A 19,813-nucleotide genomic window follows, 5' to 3' on the forward strand; every position below is an offset into this window, starting at 1 on the left:
GTTGGCTTCAATTTTTACCCTTTGGTGCTGGAGAGTCAAGACCAGGAGAGTGACACACCCCAAAGGTTTAGCCAATGGTTTGGGTTGGAATTTGAGTTTTAGCCATTACAGTGACCCAGCAGTGCAGCATCAATTTCAATACTTTCACACCTAAAATTCAACGAATTGTCAACAAACTGAAAACTGTCTTTGACATGGCCTCCATTCTGTCGAATCCAAGACGGCATGTGCAACTGGATCGCACTGTTCATATCGGGGATCGCAAAACTGAGACCCAGATTGCTTCTGGACAATTACAAAGAATTTTAATCATTATTTGTAAGCCATGGTACTGTTACCTTGATGTGGTGTAACGGCTTGAGCACTTCTATGACCCGGACAGCATTGCTGGCAGGAGTGAAAACTGGCAGGTACAAACATGCCAGACTGGCTGAAGGCGAGACGTCCGACCAGAATCAGACTCCAGGTTGGAGGTTGTGCGCAGGGTTAACACCCCTGCCACGTAAAAAATCAAAGAGGTTACAGAAATGCTAACAAGAAGACCTATGCTCCACTTGGAGTATTAAATAGGGTTTAAGTCAAGTAAGTCATCTTACCTTTATATTGAGGAGCAAAAGCCCTTCCAAGCTGGGGCCTGGGGGTTTCTTTGCAAGTCGGACATGAAAACAAAGTTTTATAAAAGTTTCTCACCACTCCTCTGTCAAAAAGTGCTAGTTCAAATGGCTGTGACCACATGCAAGCTACATGTACAAGGACACGAGGTAGGAGAGAATTTGACTGGATCGTGCAATTATAGTCGTCTGGTCGCATCCCAGTATTTCTGGCAAGGATACTAAATGTAGTAGTAGAATTTAAAACTTCACTTCTCCCGTGAATGTTTTGAATGCAAATGTTCCTTCTGCAAAGACAATTTTAGTGGACAATGCAGACCGTTAAATTTTTAACTTTACAATGGCAATGTGACACCAGTCATAAAATTCAGTCTTCCCGACACAGAATTTGGACCACGCATCCATCCAGATGCTGAGAACATGTAGATTTATCTGCAATGCTCCGCCTCTCTGGATACCTCTAGACCCCAAGTTGCCTTTGCTACCCCTAAGGCCGCGTATCCATAGGGTATGCCCTTGTGTAGTGTGGCGTTATGGTGTAACAGCCTTGTGACCTGGCACTATGCCCTGCGTCTCCATTGGATATTCCTTTTTGGTCATGTAGGCCTTTGTAGTCCTCATTTCGCAGCGGTCAATCGGTACGGACAGAGGTGCGAGAAGAAAGGTAGGCGTTTATCCGCACGCTGTCATTATTTCAGAAGACAATTTCTTATGAATATTGAAAATGAAAATACATGTAACTTGTATTTTCACTTGCAACATCAAATTGACATGTACATGTATATAAAACTTGACTTTTAAGCAACAAATTACAGGTTCGTGCTTGTTATGATAATCATCAGTTTCGGGGTCCCAGAGTAGTTCCCGTTGATGAGCCTCTTGAATTAATTTCGCCTCAGACATTGCTTCCGTGTTGTTCACTCGCAAAAGAATGGACATGTTCAATCCCAATATGGGCCTATATTCCCTATCCACAGTGCATATATGCCCGCAATGTGACACGGCATAACCTATGGGAACGATCAATAACACCAACGAAGGTTCATTGTCCGTGTGGCGCGCCACGCGGTAAAAAGGGAATGTTGTGCAGGGCACGGAACAGCCTATGGATACGCAGCCTAAGAGACTTTGATGGACAACCCTACTCCATACTGAGTGCAGTCACAATCAATGCAGTGCAACCACAATGGTTTTACAGCAAAAACAATCATCATCCAAAATCAATCATGTCATAAACAAAACACAACTAAAGATTTCACAATTGAAAACCCATTTATTTTCCATATATCTAGCTAACAATCAGGCCTCCATCAACCCTATCAAGTCCTGACAATATGTCCCCATCACGGTACACCTAAGATTAGGGAGGCCTCAAGAGTATTGCGTCACTGAAGAAAACATGAAGCAGAACATCTTTATCAATGGCCTCCACTGGGACTGACAAATGCTGTCCCAAATAGGACAGTGTCCCGATGTGAAATTGAAAAGAAACAACCCATTCAGGACTATATAGAGTGTCCTAGGGACAGAGGTGTCCGCTGAAGGAGAATCCATTCTTTTAATCCAGACTTGCTTTCAACATATGTTAAGGAATGATTTCAAGCAACGCTGTAAAAAATCTTTACCGTCTTCAAATTTGAGTAAATCATCATGTTTATGATACATCGAATAACCCGATGCCAGACCTGAAAGGGTTGATAATGCTCCACTTGAAATCAACTGGTCAACCTGGTTGCCGAGACAGCAATGATTATGAAATGTACAAGCACTGCTAGATTGAAACCGATACTGAACCAAGGTCACAAGAAATAACAATTCCCACACTCAATAAATCATATCAGAAATGCTTACTAATTACGATCATGAGGTGCATCAGGCAAATCATAATATAATCTAACTCAGTTGTGTCATAGAGAAGAAGTCAATAAATTCACTGAGAGATAAAAGGCTATTAAGGAGGTATAGAGCCAGGCCCAGGAAAACTTTTGTTTCTGGTACGAGTATATCCCTTGGAGGGAGCCGGAAGTGCGTACCGGTGGAGTTCATCTGAGCATGAAGAGTCTTAATCGGTGAATGAAATTTTGGGAATAGAGTTACTTGCAAATTCTGGCATTGAAAAAGTCCAATCTAACCACTCCATTCACTTGAAATTCCACCCTTTGCCTCACGACTGACAAAACTAGTTCGTCCAGAGCAGTGTGAGTGTGCGAAGCCTAGCAGCTTGACCCACTACTGTAGTACACAATGCCACTTTTTTGAATGAAGACTGGCTAAAAAACACTGATTCATAGGCACACGGACGTGTTAGTCTTCTAGTGTCAAGGGCCATTAGAAATATCAAGACGCGTTCTGTGTAAATATGGTTGAACTACAATTTCTTTATTCAATTATTAAGAGTCAACAACATTCTGCATCAGTTTACGGAGAACGTTGGTAGCCTGGAATAAGAACTCCCAAATAAATTTTATGACTACTTCCCTGGAACCAAATAATTTATAGTGTATGGCCGATTCTTGTCCATAATGACATTATGTTTAATTACATATTTTTAAATATCAATCTAAGTTTCATTTACTGACTTCGATTGAAATGCAGGAGCAGTACCACAGGGCCCAGATATACAGTAAAGCCTAACACTACTGGTATGTAACCATCCAGACCAGATAAAGTGAGGAATTCAAAAAGAGTACTGCATTATCAGTATGAGTTTCAACAGCCCAAGCCTGATTATTAGCATCCTGAGGATTCTGTCAATGGTTCTAATTAGAGTTTTCCTCAGAATGTCCGAGACTGATGGATAGTAATAAATTATAATATCAATGCGTTTCATTGGCTACATATTCCAATTCTATATACAAAACTACCATTCTAACTAAGCACAGTGCATTAATATTGATAAGTTATGTCACCAGGTACAAGTAAGCTTATCCTCTGCCTCCGATCCTAGTTAATTCCTTTGGGGAATTTGAATCGGCGCCGCCGTCACCAAAAGCTGGGACAAAAATTTACAGAGTCTGTGTGGGGTTCCTCATGCCCATGAATCACCACCACAGGAAGTCACCATCCGTAGCCACCCGGTACCTGTGCCAAGTTTCAGCATAAATGCACCAATCATTTAAAATCATCTTTCGGGTCAATTCACGGTCAGACTCTCCGGTGTAATCTCTTGTAAAATAACACACACTAATACCAAACTCTTCGGCACAGTACTGTCCTATATTTGAGATATCTTCCAAAACCAAAACGAATATGGTGGAAATAAGACAAGTTGGGTATGGTGGTCAAACGTGCACGTGTGACCAGATACAAACATCTGGAAATTTTGTTGCAGTTTCTGCCGGCGGTGGTGTTGATTCAAAGTCCTCAAAGGAGCAGTATCAAGTGATACCGATCCCGGGTCACCCAAACGTCACGAAAAATGTTGTTGTACGAAAACAACAATCCTTGTAAATTGCTGTCTATTCATTGTCAAAAACACAGCATGGGTTTTACAGAGAAGACAATACATGCTCTCCATTTAAAGTTAGGAGACCGGCATGCAGTCCTTTTGGCAATGAACAGGCAGCATGAAATTATGGCTACTCATATCAACAAATATTAATTATTCAATTGATGTCTGGCAATATTCATTGAAACCAAAGGCGCAGGTTTGAAACAAACAATCAAAACAGACCTTGTATATATCTGTGTTCTCGAATTTAACTTCAGGCACCAGCTAATTACCATGTTTATGATTTGTCAGGTAAAGGATTATATAGTTTCAAAGCCCTTTTTGTATAACCGTCATAAAAACTGATAACTATGAACAGAATGGTGCCACATAGTTGAACTGAAGAGAGAATGCGAGTGAATTATGTACAAACATCTATCGAGACATAAATTTGATTTTTAACAGAACATGGCAATAAGTGAATAAATTCATATCTTACAGGTGCAAACTATGATAAGATGATTAGAGTGAATATTACAGGCCTAGATCCTACAGCATCTCATTGATGTCTTTGGGAAGGCGACATTATATGTTACAGCTCCAGTCATTTGCCTCGCATCGAATTCAATCAAAAGAACCTGATGGTGTATCTTATTTGATTCTGGAGACCAACCATATCACGATATTTCAATCCCAATTACATGTAAAGCCTGTTTGGCATAAGCGTGTTGCTTGCATTTGTCAATTTTCTGAACAATGCAATATTCAACCCCCCTCCAAAACCAAAACTGGATTACACTTACAGCACTTATTTGATGAATCGTTTCATTTTTTGAAACTATCAAAGAGTCTTTGGTGTCATCTAATGCTCCTTTAACCAAGAACAAAATGTCTTTCCACTGGGATTACTTAACACATGTTTGACATGAGAAACAACTTCTGAGCCCACCTGAACAGAACAATCAGGAAGGGATAGGCAGAAAGCAAGGGAGGTGACATTCTTATGACGGATACAAAGATCATGACAGAACGGAACCACTGCTCTCAACAGAACTTTAAACAGACTTTCAACAGAAATACTACTTAGAACATCCAAACACCAAATGTATGGTAACATCCTTTTATTACATTTTCATAATTTCTGTATTTTATTGTGATAGAGTCAGCATTTGAACTTTTTCTTAAAGATTGTACTCAACACAATGGCACTTTAGAGCCTTAAACTATAGCTAGATGGACTTTCTCAGTCAGAGTCTGGTTGAAAGCAGTGGTCCCACTTCCATCCTTATTCATGTACACAACTCAGAAAAAAACACCTGTTGTTACTGTTTCAATTAAAACATAACAAATAAAATATACAAAAAATAATGCAAAGTGGAAGTCAGACAAATTCTGCATTACATTTTCAAACACAGCTCAAGCTCTATACAAAGTCCAATACAACTTTTAGTGAGAAGCAGCATATTGGTTTAAAATTCGAGATTATTAATCAAAACTATCACAATTCATTGTACTATTATACAAAGCATGCCACAGGACACTTCATGACCACATGGTTCTGCTCCCAAGCCAACCCAGTCAGTGGCACCCGATACTTGTACATTCTGAGTAAATGATTAGACGCAATATCGACCAAATTTTGCTAGCAGCCATGATTGCTGTCAAGAACACCAATTTGAAATGTCACACTCCCACACAATTGGTTTAAATTTTACCAAATGCCAAAGCTAATCAGATTTCAAAATTTGATGGTTCACATCCAGTAGAACCTCTCTAATAAGGATACCCTCGGGACTGATAATTGCTGTCCTCAATAGAGAGGTGCCCTGATTAGAGAGGTCAAATTGAATGCCAACAACCAATTTGGGACCAAAACTAGTGTCCTTAGAAGAGGGGCTGTCCTTTATAGAGAGGTGTCCGCTAAGGGAGGTTCCACTGTACATGTACAATACCGTGGCCAGCTAACAAAATGTGATTTACGGTAGTTCTCTGCAAACAATACTGGATTACAACTAGCGAAAAGTCCAAAATGCCATACAATAATACTCCAACGAGGAGAGCCAAACAAATTTTGGACCACTACATTAATCTATATATTGTATCATATACATGTATGCCTAATCGCAATCATCAAGCACAGAACAGTGACTTGTGGTGCACCCTGGTGACGGATTTGAACATCGAGGTAACGCTCAATTCAACATGGTCGAGTTACACACATCAGTTAAGCATGGGGTTCAGGTTTGTTTAAGCATGGGTTCAGCCCAAGATGACTAACTGATAATAGTGAAGTCAACTGGGTCACCAGGGGGCTTCAAACGATTGCACACCAATAAATACATACCATTGTGACTGAGACTTGTTATTTATAATGAGCACAGGTCATCATACAAGGACACAAGTTGTGCAAAAAAGAATCTTAATGTCATGATAGACAAAATTAGTGTGTATCTGTATGTACAGCCTGTAAAACACCAACAGTATTTACTGGAATTTACATTGCGCACTGATAAAGCTTTCTACACCAATAAGGACTAACAGCAATTCAGAACTTGGGATGGTATGCTTCAGAAGTATTACTGCACACACAAATATATTCCCCATCAATTGAAAGTAATTTCCTACTAGTTTACTTAAAAGGATTTTTTTAATTCAAAAATTCTCTTTTATCAGCTGCCGAGCTCTTACGTAGAGTTTGAAATTAAGATCAATATCATTGGTTATCATAATCATCGACAAAGTTATCACTGGCCACGATCTGAGGTCACTAATAGATCTTTGCCATAGAGAGAAATAGCTTTTACCACAGATGACAGTTTAGATGCTTTTTAAATGCAACCTTCTGATGCAATTTTTCATACATTTGGACTTGGTTCATTTTAGTTCACATCAAATTGTCCATGTGCAGTAACTGAAACATTCTCATGTAACCCTTTACAAGTACGAATTGACATTGTCCTTCTGGCCAGGGACAGGTATGACCGAGGAAGCGGCAAGCCTTCACCTTTTTAGTAACAGAAAACATCTCCACCAGGCAATTATTATTTAGGGAATAAAGAAAGTAACAGGTTCTCAACACTGGGAGCAACCTCATGGCACTTGCCACGCTGTACAAGTTTTTACAACATTTTTATTTAAAACCAGTTTCAACAGTCTTGGCAAGAGAAAGTAACCTCGATTTAATTTCAAAGCCAGGACATTACAGGAAAAGCAGTGCTTATAATAAGCACACTTATCTAACCCAAGTGCATGGAACAACGCCTTCAAAGCAGGATCGAAAGAGCAGAAACGCTGGTCCATATCGGATATTTTCAAATTTTAGCACATAGACATGACAGCCTTTTATTAGTATACATCAATTTCACAGAGCAACACAGCTTACTAACATTGGGACTTAGATCAATCTTTTGTAATCTCTACATTATTCAAGCAATTTCACATGAACCAAAGCCAAGAAGATGTACAGAGGTACCAGGATGATGTACAGCCCTCTTACAAGTTTTACTCCTACTCGTGGTGAAACACTTTACCCCAAGCTCTGCCGAATTACGACATTAGCACAGGATGAGGATCAATGCGAGGCAAAGTGCTGCGACATAGAATTTTTAATCTGATTAAAGGCCATGCATTAACATTCAATAAATAACATTACTTTACGCCACAGTCCTTTACACTTGTTTTCTATATATGTGTAATGAACTTTGTGATCATGTTAGATCATTATGCGATATATGACATGTAGGAAATAATAATGATTTATGCACTGGCAGTCAACATGCAAGATGATCAGAAGAGTCAGTTTGCTAGATCTAGAGTCTACCAGAATTACTCTTTCATACAATATGCCCCCAAAACAATTCTGCTAAAGCTCACTTGGGACACTATATGACCATGAGGCTATGCCAGGTGTAGTACTGGATGTGCTATTTGCTGAAACGATCCACCTCACATCCAAGAATCATCACGACACGGTCACAGGTCATGCACTGCAACATGCCATCTAAAGATTCCCAACGGTGATTTTGAAGCTGGAGAATTTGAGCACCATCAACCTCTCACCTTGATAGGATCACAAGTCGTCTCCCCATGAACTAGTGACACAGAAACATTGCAGTTATAACAGACCGTGAATGATCTTATCTGATTCGGATCGACCCACAAACCCATTTATTCTGCAACCACTAGAGGCAAGAGATTTGTTCCAATGAATCTAAAGAAACTCCCTGAATTGTTTGAGCAAATAACACCAACAGCCCACCGAGGTTACAATAACCGGCCTTCATAGGCAGGAAGCTTGATTAGGTACACATGAAGACATGTACACGTAATTGTTGGTGCACGTAAGCCAATCACAACGCGAGACAATTTTGATGCACCGTGTGACTCTTTTGTTCTAAGCGGTCGGTTACACCAGACCAGTGTAGCAGTCTCACAGTCACAGCTCGATAAATACATTAACAATTCACAACATGTAGGTTATATACCGTTCAGATCTCTGGTTCCTGGTCGTCAGAACAGGAACCCATCCCGCATGCAACGCTCACCTAATTAGCCTCAGTCATTCTCGTGAATCTCTTACTTGACTTATGTGGGTAATTCTTCCAGAAATGTCACAAAAACTTACAGAGGACCGACTTGAGGCAAATCCATCACCGAAAGTCTAATAAGCTCTGCCATACACATTCTACACACTGTAGGACCAACGACAGTACTTGCTGCTATATGGAACACGTAATACTGAAGCCAACTCTCGAAAGAGGCAACAAAAAATTCTAGAAGAAAGTAACATACTACCCACCGAAGCAGTAGTACAGAAAGTGGCACATTACAGAGAGGCTTACAGATGATTAAATAGTTCGAATTGTACATCAATCCTCAACTGACGTCAGTCCTGAACTCCGAATCACTTTCTTCTATGAAAATAGCTCATTCATTAATGAACCGCCTCGACTAGCGAGTGGGTATGCCATGCACTGGGAAGCCACTAGTTGTCCAGGCAACCTGATGAGAGCAGTCTAAAGCACCAACGTATCCAACCTTCAGGCAGTAGGTATCTCTGGTGAAGTACACGGCGAACTCCGACGAAACTCAAGACTCTGGAGAAACACCAAATAAACACCAAGCCAAACTTGTTGATCTGCAGTAGTACATGAAGCAATGACATCTGCACCAGACGGTGAATCAAGTGCTGGAAAACAACTCTCCACATGACCATCTATCCTCATGTGACACAGACGCCTATTTTCGTCAACTACAGATCCTGCTGTCCACAACATCTTTTCCCGTCCATATAGAGCATTTCTCCATCTTGTTAAGCGGGATATATAGGTATACATAGGGCGTATATAGATGTTACACAGCTGCATATACATGGAAGCTTGACCGCCATCACAGAAGCATACTACACTGGTCGTCCATATCATCCTACTATGTTTCCTTTCTGTCACTAGCGGCATTCCCAGACTTTCAGAAATTGGTCAACACTCCCTGTTATCACAAAGGGAGCACTTCTATGGAAATCTGAAGAAAACAGCAAGGCAATTTCAAAGACTTATTGAGCATGTGTTCGAATAGACTGAAAAGTTTGATCCTCTATTAAACCTTTAAGGCCACAATCAAATATCACAGACACTGCTATCACCATGATTTCTATTTCACACCAATTATACTTCTGAAGCAAGCGATCTAACTTCAGCTTGGCTTTCTAACAAGAGTCCCAGATTTTGCAGTTTGGGCTTCTACTGGCACAGTCGTTGAGGTACTAGTAATCTTAGACAACCTCTTATACGCAGTACGGTAAATAAAACCAGACCCCCAGACTAGAAAAAGAAATTGAACTGGATTCATATCTAGATCCATGTGATAAGCATGGAACGCAGCTATCCACCACCTCTGCTAAAAAAGTGAAATTTGACTAAATTTACCCCGCACAGTATCCAGGCCACACCAATTCAATACCTCAGATAGCTGACAAACCTATTCCACTAATGTGGAAAAAACGTAATCATGCTTACCTAATGAAGTAACAAAGTGCAAGTGCGCATCCAGCGTTTTCATGTTCCTCTTGTTTGAGATATCCCATGTTCGTAGCGTCTTGTCGTCAGAAACGCTAATGATGTATTTACCCTGGGGGTGGAACAGCAGGCCACGCACCCAGTTGTCATGACCAATCTGAAAATAATTATGCGAGATTTAGAAATATACTGGAATATTAAGGACACTGCTGGGACTGACAAATGCTGTTCTTAATAGAGGTGTCCTGATTAGAGAGGTCAAATTGAATGGTAACAACCAATTTGGGACCAAAACTAGTGTCCTTAACTCTTTACATGCGCTAGCCGCCGCTGGTCGGCGCAAAAAACTTACGCTGTTCTCCCAGGAGCCGCCATTACTCGGCTCCATTCAAACAGTGCGAAACTCCGGCAAGCCGACTACAAGCTACTCCAACTTTAATGTATCGTAATTTCTTATTGGCTGGCTCCATGGTGACCCTATTTGAATGGCCAATAAGAGATAAGCTTCTATTTTCTATTCAGGTCACTCCGTTCTAATTTAGTATTCATGAGGCATGAATAATAACGATGTATTGGCGGGGTTCCCCAGGAAGTTGACCTCGTCGGCCATTCTTAAACGTTTCTTTAATCTTTTTTTTTGATTGACGTGCCACATTGATTTATTTGATTCGAGCTCCGGATCAGAATTTGAAGGTTTTGCAGATTCAGATATCAATGTTTCGGTAGGAAGTGATGATAGTGACTGGGACTTAGATTTTTATTATAAACATTTTGTGTCGGATGAGGACGATAGCGACAGTGATTTCTCTGGCTTTGAGCCAGTGGAAGACCCGGATGATGGAAAGTAGAAAATTTTACGGCGATTTGTAGAAATTTTTTTCTCTCCAAGTTTGCAGGCCTTGTTCTCAGTTACTTTTCGTTAGAATTCAAAATAAATTACATGAGTTTATGCGGAATTTAATTCTTAGTTACTCCCCAAAATTTTAGCCCTGTACTATGAACAGCAACGGAGATAATATCACTTATGTAAACACTACCTGAAATACGGCCGCGTCAGTGACGCGCTCCCGGGAAACTATATCAGAATAATGACGCTGTGTATTCAGGACTTTGACGCTATGACGCACGCGGGTCTAGCGTATGTAAAGAGTTAATAGAGAGGTTGTCCTTAATAGAGACAAACTTGAAGCTCTCATCTAGTATTAAAGAAGGGCTTCCACCTCATATTTTTCTCTGTAACCATTCCGCTTGACATTTTCAGTTTCATTTGGAAGAAGAACAGGAGAACCGACAAACCGAGTTGACCCTTGATATGACAGGAATCCAAACCCAACACAGATGACCGGGCTTGGAATTGCGGATGTAGTCAAACCATTATCAGGCACAGATCTTTACAACCACTAAACCACCTTCTATTGTTGAACAATCAAGAGGAAAGGAGCAACAGGCCAGTGAGGCCACTACAATATTGTAGTCAAACACAACTATAAATTTCACCTTTCAGCATCAAGGACTACTGGGAGCAATTCTCCTCCCAAGGGTGGAAGGCTACTTACCAATGTGAATAAGCATGTGTGGACGCCAACGTCCCAGACTTTAATTGTCTTGTCTCTTGAACCAGAGATCAGGAATGGGCCTTCACTTGAAGTCCCTCGCTTATCCTGAAATTAACAACAATATATCTGATTTAACTGAACTGAGATATTTGATAAGCTAATTTGCCAATCACAGTTAAACTACATGTAGAATTAAACTTGAACTAAACTGCCTACACACGTCTAATGATAACATTTACAAAGAGGTTTGGCATTGATCTCAATGCCTAAGATTTGTCAGCAATGCTAATGTTTTCTTAGCCGAATATGTCAACAAACTAACAAGTTAAAAGTTAAAGTTAAAAGCTAAAAAAATTCAAAATGTCTGATGCCAATGATGACATACCTCATTCCCAGCAGCTTCATTGATAGCCTGTCGAGCAGATTGCGGAGCCCAGGCAATGCATTCGACCACGTGTTCATGCTCGCGCAATTCCACCTTGCACTCACGAGTGGCAGTCACCCACACTCGAACAGTCTGTAAAGCAAGGGCATAGAAAGATATGAACACAACTTGGAGACGACTTTATGATCACATTCGGGTGACAAACACTGAAGTGTGTTAGAGAAATCAACCAACCATTAGCGTCTTTAACCACCAACCAACTGTGGTGAGGCAGACAATTTACTATCTTTTCACAATGCAATGCACATCACGAATAGACTCTACTTCTTTGTAAGACTAAAGGACGGTACCTGACAGTGTCAAAATACATAATATCGACCTGCATTTCAATTTGTTTTCATGATAGTGACCCCAGCGGGAATTAACAAGCAATCACATTTAAAGGGGTGTGATCATTCTCCTTGATTCTTATTTGTATGAGCCAGATTTTGATTCGAAACTAAATAACTCCAAATCTTTCACAATATAGGTGGAGTCCCTTGCTTGTATTAAAAGAAGCCACCTAAACCAACTCTGCTCAGTAAGTAGAGAATTTAATGCCTCAAAACAAAACCTTACCTGATCATTCGAACAGGAAGCCAGTAAGGACCCATCAGGGTTAACCCGTACCATTCGAACCCAATCTCTATGACCTGTATATGTGCGGGTATTGAATCTGAAATTTTATGACAAAGTTTTAGAATTAAAATTAAATTAAAATAAAGTAAAGGTTTAAGTAACCAGGTTGCATGTTGCACCAAGACTTGTTTTGTTACCAGTAGGGACTGCAGAAGTTACAAGAGACAAGTAGTGCATCAATGGATAGCCATCTTCCACTTTCAAGCTTGGCCAGTTATGCACAGACTGCCACAGTGCGGTTGAGGTTCTGTGTATCATACGGTACAAATATTGATCAGCAAGCGCACACAAACAACTTGGAAGATGTGTGCACCTATTAGTTTGCACTTCAGAACAGCCCACAACAGATAAACGCTGTAAAAATAATAAAGGTCCCCCTAGCATTATCTCCAACTCCTTCACTAACTTATCCAGCTGCAAAAGTGCAAACATCTCTTGTTGTTGTCATTCCCTAAAGCAACTCTAATCCAGATGAAAATACTTTAGACGGCTGCTTAACAACACAATTGTCATTTCAAGGAAGAACTAAGAAAGACTTGACTTCTAGCTATAAAACCAACAGGCTGAATATATCGTAGTACTAGGTGTTGAAGTGTAATCTATTTGTGAAAGAACTCTCTTGAGAAAGTTGCGCTCTTTTTGGATTGCTGCAAAATCAAAACTAGGGAGCAGTGAACTTACCCAGTGTTGACTTCCCACATCTTTATAGTTTTATCCCTAGATGCTGATACTAAGAAATCTCCGCTAGGTAAGAAACATACACTCGATACATTGTGATCATGCCCTGAAAGGAGATAAGAGATGGAAAATTATTCAGCTACAGCCGAGTTTAGTATTCTCCGCTCGAAATTTCTTCGGCCAGATGCCATAACCATATTTTACCTTCGTTTCCATTTAGTCCAGGCTGGCAGCAACATAAATCTGTCCAGGTCCTCAAGTGGAAAAACTAAATTTGCCTGGATGCATTACCTGGACGAAAAGCATAGTGGAGAACCACTGTTTTTATAGCATCGGTGACAAATTGACAAACAGGACAAAAGGGTTTTCAAAACACAGGGTAATGAGATCATAAGAGACCAAACTCACGACTCAAAAGTCGCAATGAAGCCAAAGTGGAACACTGACCACAATAATGTTTTTATCACTCAGGCTTACCGTGGAGTGTCTTCATACAAGTCCATACGTTATCTTGAAAATCCCATAGTTTTACTGTCAAATCTGCTGAACAAGAGGCTGAAATAGAACAAAAGATGATGATAAATGAGTTTGATGACAATGATCGATCCAATGCATTGTTTTAAACTCCAAACCAAACCATGCATCTCCACAGACCACCCTGCTGTCAGTGACAATTTCACCTGCAGTGAACAGCCCCAAGAGAAATGACGTTTTCCTGCCAGAAAAAAAAATAATGAGGTGAAACGATGACAGTGGAATGACCTAAAAAATTACTACCATGGCTAAGATTCCCTTTAGGCCTGCAAGTCCACAGAAGTTCACACATATTTTTTTCATGTACAATGTATTTGTGGAAAATCTTAAAACTACATCTGACATAGACACTGGCCAAAAAAGATTGCATTATTCAAAATAATTGAAAAGCATGTTATCAATGATAAGTCTCCTTTGATTATAACATGAAGGCTCTTACCAAGTATTTTGCCAGTATGATCAAAGGCTATATCTTGAACCGAATCCGTGTGACCTTTCAGACTCTTGACATATTCGCCGCATTCATAATCCCAGATCTGGAAAGAAAAGAAACTTGACATTTTAAAACAGCCTTTCCAGTAACTTCATCAATAGAGTAAAATCAGGGTCCTTGATATCCAAAAATAAGAACTGCATTGGGTATTCAATCAAAAGAAGGGACCAGGTTTTCGAAAAACCTCGGTTTTGGCCTACATTTAATTAGCTTCATCCTCGTACTGTTTGATGAGACAACCAAAACCTAAAGCTCACTTTTAGTTCCTTAATCAAAACTCATGACAATGAAACAAAACCAACCATAATTGAAGCGTCTTCGCTGCATGATACCATGTAATTATAATGTGGGTGAAATATAACTCTAGTAATCGGGCTCCTATGTCTCTTCAATTCAAACTTGGCTGGTGGACGTGGAATCCAATCGGCAGCATTTCGATCTTTGCGTGTGGGTCCGCCAGAGGTGATTTCCTTCTCGGCCTCTGATAGTTTGGCCTCCAGGTCCATCACCTTGGTAACAGAAACAGTTGAGTACAATGTTATTGCTTTAACAGGGCGCATTAAAATTTTCTTGGTCAAGCAAATCCATTTCTGTGATAGCACGTACGTTTAATGGCTTTAACATGTTTAATGGCTTACGCAACATTATCTACAGACTAACAGTGCCAACAATAAGGAAGTATAAGGGTAAACTACAAATTATTACCCAATCAAAATAGTATGGTTTTTACGTAATGAAAGATGATGCAAGTCTATATATGTAGGTCTATACAGTGTTCACATTATGAAAGTGCAGAAAGTACGTAGTTTTTTCTCACCTTTTTCTGCAATCTTATCACTGATGTCCATTTCTTCTCTAATAAACCACTGTATTTCTTCTCTATGTCTTCAGGCTGCAATTCATAGAAAACAGAGAAAAATTCTAACTTCACCACATGTTGATGTACACCAGACTAGACAATGTTAAAAACACCATCATTATTCCATGCCAACTTGCTAGTACTTCAGACTGTAATGCTAACAGAATGGGTCAAAATATTTACATGGACACAAAAGAAATTGATACGCACGCAAGACATCAATACTTTTGGCTAGGATATAATTAAAAGGTTTCTCTTCCGATTTTGATACTTGTATGCCAGTTGCATTACTTCACACACACTTTCTCATGTACATGGAGAAGATATGTGGCGTAGTGGTTAGAGCACCGGGCTCAGAATCAGGAGGTCGTGGGTTCGATTCTCGGAAGGGTCACCGCTTTTTCGTCTTTGTGTCCTCGAGCAAGGCACTTTACCCTACTTGCTTCTCTCCAGCCAGGAGTAAATGGGCAACTGGCAGGAATGGCCAACTATGATTGAATGTTAGTCCTGAGCGCTGTATAGCTGCAGCTCGGACATGTCGGACCTGTGATACTCCGAAAGATTAGAACTTGAATCACGAATGTACAGGTCAATAGCCAGGGGTAATAATGTGAAGCGCTTTGAGCGACTGAAACCAGTTGGATTTAGCGCAATGTAAGTCTCATGATTATTATTATTGTTACATGTATCATCCCTATAGAAGCAAGTGAAAGAGTCAATAATTTTATTGGAACTGCACAGTCGTTTATCAATTTCTGTCAAAACGAGCCAGAAACTTCGAAACAAAACAAAATGATCGTGACACCGACCTCTGTTGCATCGGGCTGCATTGTTTTCGAAGGTGCCCCACCTGACATCATGACGCCTCTTGGATTTTACATGAAACCTGTCATTTTCGCGAAATAATGGCGCCAGCACTATTTTGGCGCCAAGAAGTTGCCCCTTTCAATAGTTGATTCAAATGACTCCAGTATTTCATATCACAATATTCCGGCACATATGGTAATTTGTCTGGTGTCTCACAGGTAAACTGTATTTTGAACTCTTCTTTTTATCCACTGACTATTTGTCATGTTTGACATAGAAATCTCATTTATTATTAATTGATTTTCAGCAGGTTCTATTCCAAACATAACAACAACAGATTTCTGTTCTAATGGTGGGTATCAGTTACACTGTTTGGTCCAACACACTTGACAATAAGAAAGCGAAACATCAGGACAGGTGATACAATATTGAAACACATTTACCTTTCTGAAGAAAATACAGGTGTAGCTTCAAATGCACTGGCTTTCTTTACATCTTTCTAAAACTTTGTTCTCGCCCTATTGCCTGTAGTTGGATGTTTAATTGGTGGTGCACATTCAACAGTTAACTGACTACATGATGTAGTCAACTTACAAAATTGACTTAGTACCATGCATAAGATGCACTACCTTCTTTTATAGATGCAATACTGCAAACCATGCAGCCCATAAGAAGATATTCAAAACACAAAATAATTCCTGAGAAGTTTATTTAACTTGAGCGCAAATATGAACATCAATTATAGATGATTCAACATGTATCAACAAGGCATGCGGAGACAACAAATTCGGTTAACACCCAACATCTTGGCAACAGCCATTAGAACTGGGCCAAACATTGAGCAACAGTAAGAGGATTAACATAATCTTGTGCATGAAACACAGACCCGAACACTGATCACCATGAATTGGTCAAGATAATTATGCTTACCATTTCCGCCTCCTTCTTGAACTCTTCCAAAGCAGTGTAGAAACCATTCTGACCCAGATAGTCGGCGATAGCCTTGTTACTGGAAAGAAAGAAACAAATTGCAAAGATTAAGAAATGTTTGAAAACAGGCTTTCTCTGTTTACATTAGAGGTCAGGACCGTTTCACATGTTGCTCTGACATGTGGAACACAGGCGGGGGAAACACTGGACATTGTCTGATGACAATTGACATGCAAGTGCACCACCAGACACTGATATGAGGAACCTCCCTCAGACCTGAGTGGACAACTCCATATTACAGACATGTCCCAGTGTTCTTCACAGGGTGTTCTCAAGGCAAGGTCCATGTACCCATGATGTTCCAGGATTTTTGCCAGTGTGCAACACAAGGTACATTGTAGGGTGGCCAGCAATTAAGGTAGGGTGGCCCGATAAAAACCCTTTACTGAATTCTAGAGAAAGGAAGAGTGGCTCTTCCACGCTACATGTATGTACATGTAGGGTACCAACCTACATGTACCTGGTCCAGGGCTAGGGTGGGTGGGTAGGGTAGGTAGGGTGGGACCCCCTCACAAATGGCCTCGTGGAGGACAAGTCCATTCAGACCCGATTCTTTTCTAGTCACAATAGCGCCAGGATGCACACCGTCTCTCTACTCCAAAAATTGCAGACATTACGATGGAGCCTTTTGCGTTGGTCCACACACCTTGAGTAAACAAAAACAATGGCTTCCCCTTGGCCCCAGTGGGGAGTCAAGTATCCCAAGCAAGTGAGGAGTTGACGGAACTTACAATGAACTAAATCAAACAATGTGTTCAGCTAATTATTTGTCAAGATGTCTGCTGTTCCCATGATTTTAACCACAGGTTTTGTTTACTCATGAATATTCTCTGCGCATCATTAGATCATTAGCCAAGCTATTTTGATTGCAGTCTAAATTGAGTTGTTTGTCCCCATTTGCGCTAATGAAAAATCACAAAAGAATAGAGTCTGGAGAGTAGTAGCTTACCTGTTGATTTTTACCTTATGCATTAGCAATTTTTTATGATGTACACTGCGGTAGTAAAATACGAATGTAGCCAAATTGTCTCCCATTGCCAAGACAAGAAGGCCTTATGATTCAAAGAAATTTCATACCCGCATATGAATATTATCAGAAACCCAGACTTACAATGTACGGAGTTTATATATTTGAAAACATAACCTGAAAAGATTTGTTTTTAGTAACTCCCCGAATGGAAGAATTCATCACCCTCACTTTTTGGACTATCATCTCATAGCATAACCTGCCTATTAAGGACACCTCTAAAAGACACCAGTGCAAAGTCCAATGGCTGTCTGCAACCCCCCCAGGTTGTTACTCTATCCTTTTACATAATTTCTGGAATGTATTTTTGGTAAACAGACACCATGCAAAACACTCCGAAAAATCAACTTACAGCTCCTCTCTCTGTCTCTGTGAAAGAACCATTGTGATGCTAAGAGGTATCCTGCTTGTGAACACGAAATAAACTTCTATCAAACCCAAGCTGGTTTACAATCCAATTGTCGAGTACAGCACCAGGAATGCTACTTTTATAATACTTCAAGGAAAACTACTACATCACTTGCTGGTCATCGTGGACACTCCATTGCTCTGAAAAAGACAATTAAAGAAGTTTGACAACTTGAAACAGTTAAAAGTCACCTTGTGAACTGAAATTCAATTTGACCCATCTGCATGGTGATCTGCTTCAGGACGTCATCAAATTCAAAATAGACTACAATGTAATGGCTGCCAGTTTCAAAGAAAAAGATTAGGAATTTTCCTAATTATTAAAAAGTACCACACCACTTCAGTACTTCAACAAATTTGGAATCTGCATAAAAATGTTCTTCTGTTTGAGAAACAATTATCATTTCACACTGGTAGTCTTAGAGATGAGATGGCATTTTTAAAGGCCAAAAAAGTGATTAAACAATAGAAATGCACATAGGACAGACCCTCTCTCGATATTACAAGTATTACAAGAAGATTTCTTGCGATCTCCAAAAGCCGAGATTAATACAAACTGATCATGAATAAGCCTTTTAAATAGATACTTAAAAAGGCATAATACGACACCTAGGGTCAGAAGGACTGAACTAAGCTTACTTGAACTAACCAATTGTTTCCCCTTCCCGTGCAAACTACAGCAAAACTGATCTGTTAAAAGGCCTATGAATGATTTTTCCCGCGCCGTCATTTCAATCAACCGTTATTCAATCTGGCAGACAGTACTGCAAAATGCCAGCCCAAACCAAGAGGAAACCAAGTTATGAAAAATAGGGCATTTAATGGTTTAGGGTCTTCAACATCATGATTTTAGTAGGGAGGACTGACAGTGGCAGAATTTTACAGCAGGCATGATTGAGGCAAAGCCACAACCCAACTCAGAAGTGTCACTTCGTGCCTAGTACATGGCTTTATGAACAGCGTTATTTAAAGAAATCTAAGCGTAATTGAGAGAGGGCACAGTTGAAATTGTGGGGGTTTAAAAAAAGCGGACCAGGAGGGCGATTTATTGGCCCAGCCGTGACGATTTTGTGACATTTTCACCCTCATTTGAAATTCAGCTTGGCTAAGGCGGCCATGTTGGATTTGGCGATTTGTTAAGGAAACCGGGATTAGGGCCCGATTTGACAGTTTTCCGTGCGTTGGATTAACGCGTTCATTGCTCATAATCTAGTTTGTAACTTACAATTTGTTACTTTACCAACAAGGTCTCTGAAAAGCGAATATTTCTGCCTGTTTAGGCAATATTTCGACGAAATTCCTACACGTTGAAAGATTACCCACAATTCCGACGTCCAATGCGC

The 19,813-nt window shown here is 40.1% G+C and overlaps 1 protein-coding gene across 1 annotated transcript; it reads right to left on the minus strand.

Annotated features, from left to right (window-relative positions):
• Nucleotides 1-1,864: 1,864 nt before the first annotated feature.
• LOC135482634 (lissencephaly-1 homolog) lies at nucleotides 1,865-19,803 on the minus strand. The gene is made up of 13 exons (XM_064762859.1): nucleotides 19,696-19,803; nucleotides 18,415-18,611; nucleotides 16,976-17,054; nucleotides 15,197-15,271; nucleotides 14,682-14,888; nucleotides 14,326-14,422; nucleotides 13,830-13,907; nucleotides 13,356-13,458; nucleotides 12,615-12,711; nucleotides 11,997-12,128; nucleotides 11,612-11,716; nucleotides 10,056-10,212; nucleotides 1,865-9,561 (listed from the first exon to the last, which is right to left on the minus strand). Exons 2-13 carry the CDS (start codon nucleotides 18,444-18,446, stop codon nucleotides 9,488-9,490), a joined length of 1,236 nt encoding a protein of 411 aa, XP_064618929.1. The 5' UTR covers nucleotides 18,447-18,611; nucleotides 19,696-19,803; the 3' UTR covers nucleotides 1,865-9,487.
• Between the last annotated feature and the right edge of the window lie 10 nt (nucleotides 19,804-19,813).

Source organism: Lineus longissimus, chromosome 2, assembly GCF_910592395.1.
Source record: "Lineus longissimus chromosome 2, tnLinLong1.2, whole genome shotgun sequence".
NCBI lineage: Eukaryota > Metazoa > Nemertea > Pilidiophora > Heteronemertea > Lineidae > Lineus > Lineus longissimus.

Coding starts and splice junctions, on each gene's coding strand:
- LOC135482634 (XM_064762859.1), bottom strand. CDS start 18,446: ATGGTTCTTTCACAGAGACAGAGAGAGGAGCT. Junction 12,129..12,614: donor CTTCCTGTTCGAATGATCAG/GTAAGGTTTTGT, acceptor CTTGCTTTACAG/ACTGTTCGAGTGTGGGTGAC. Junction 10,213..11,611: donor ACACATGCTTATTCACATTG/GTAAGTAGCCTT, acceptor AATTATTTTCAG/ATTGGTCATGACAACTGGGT.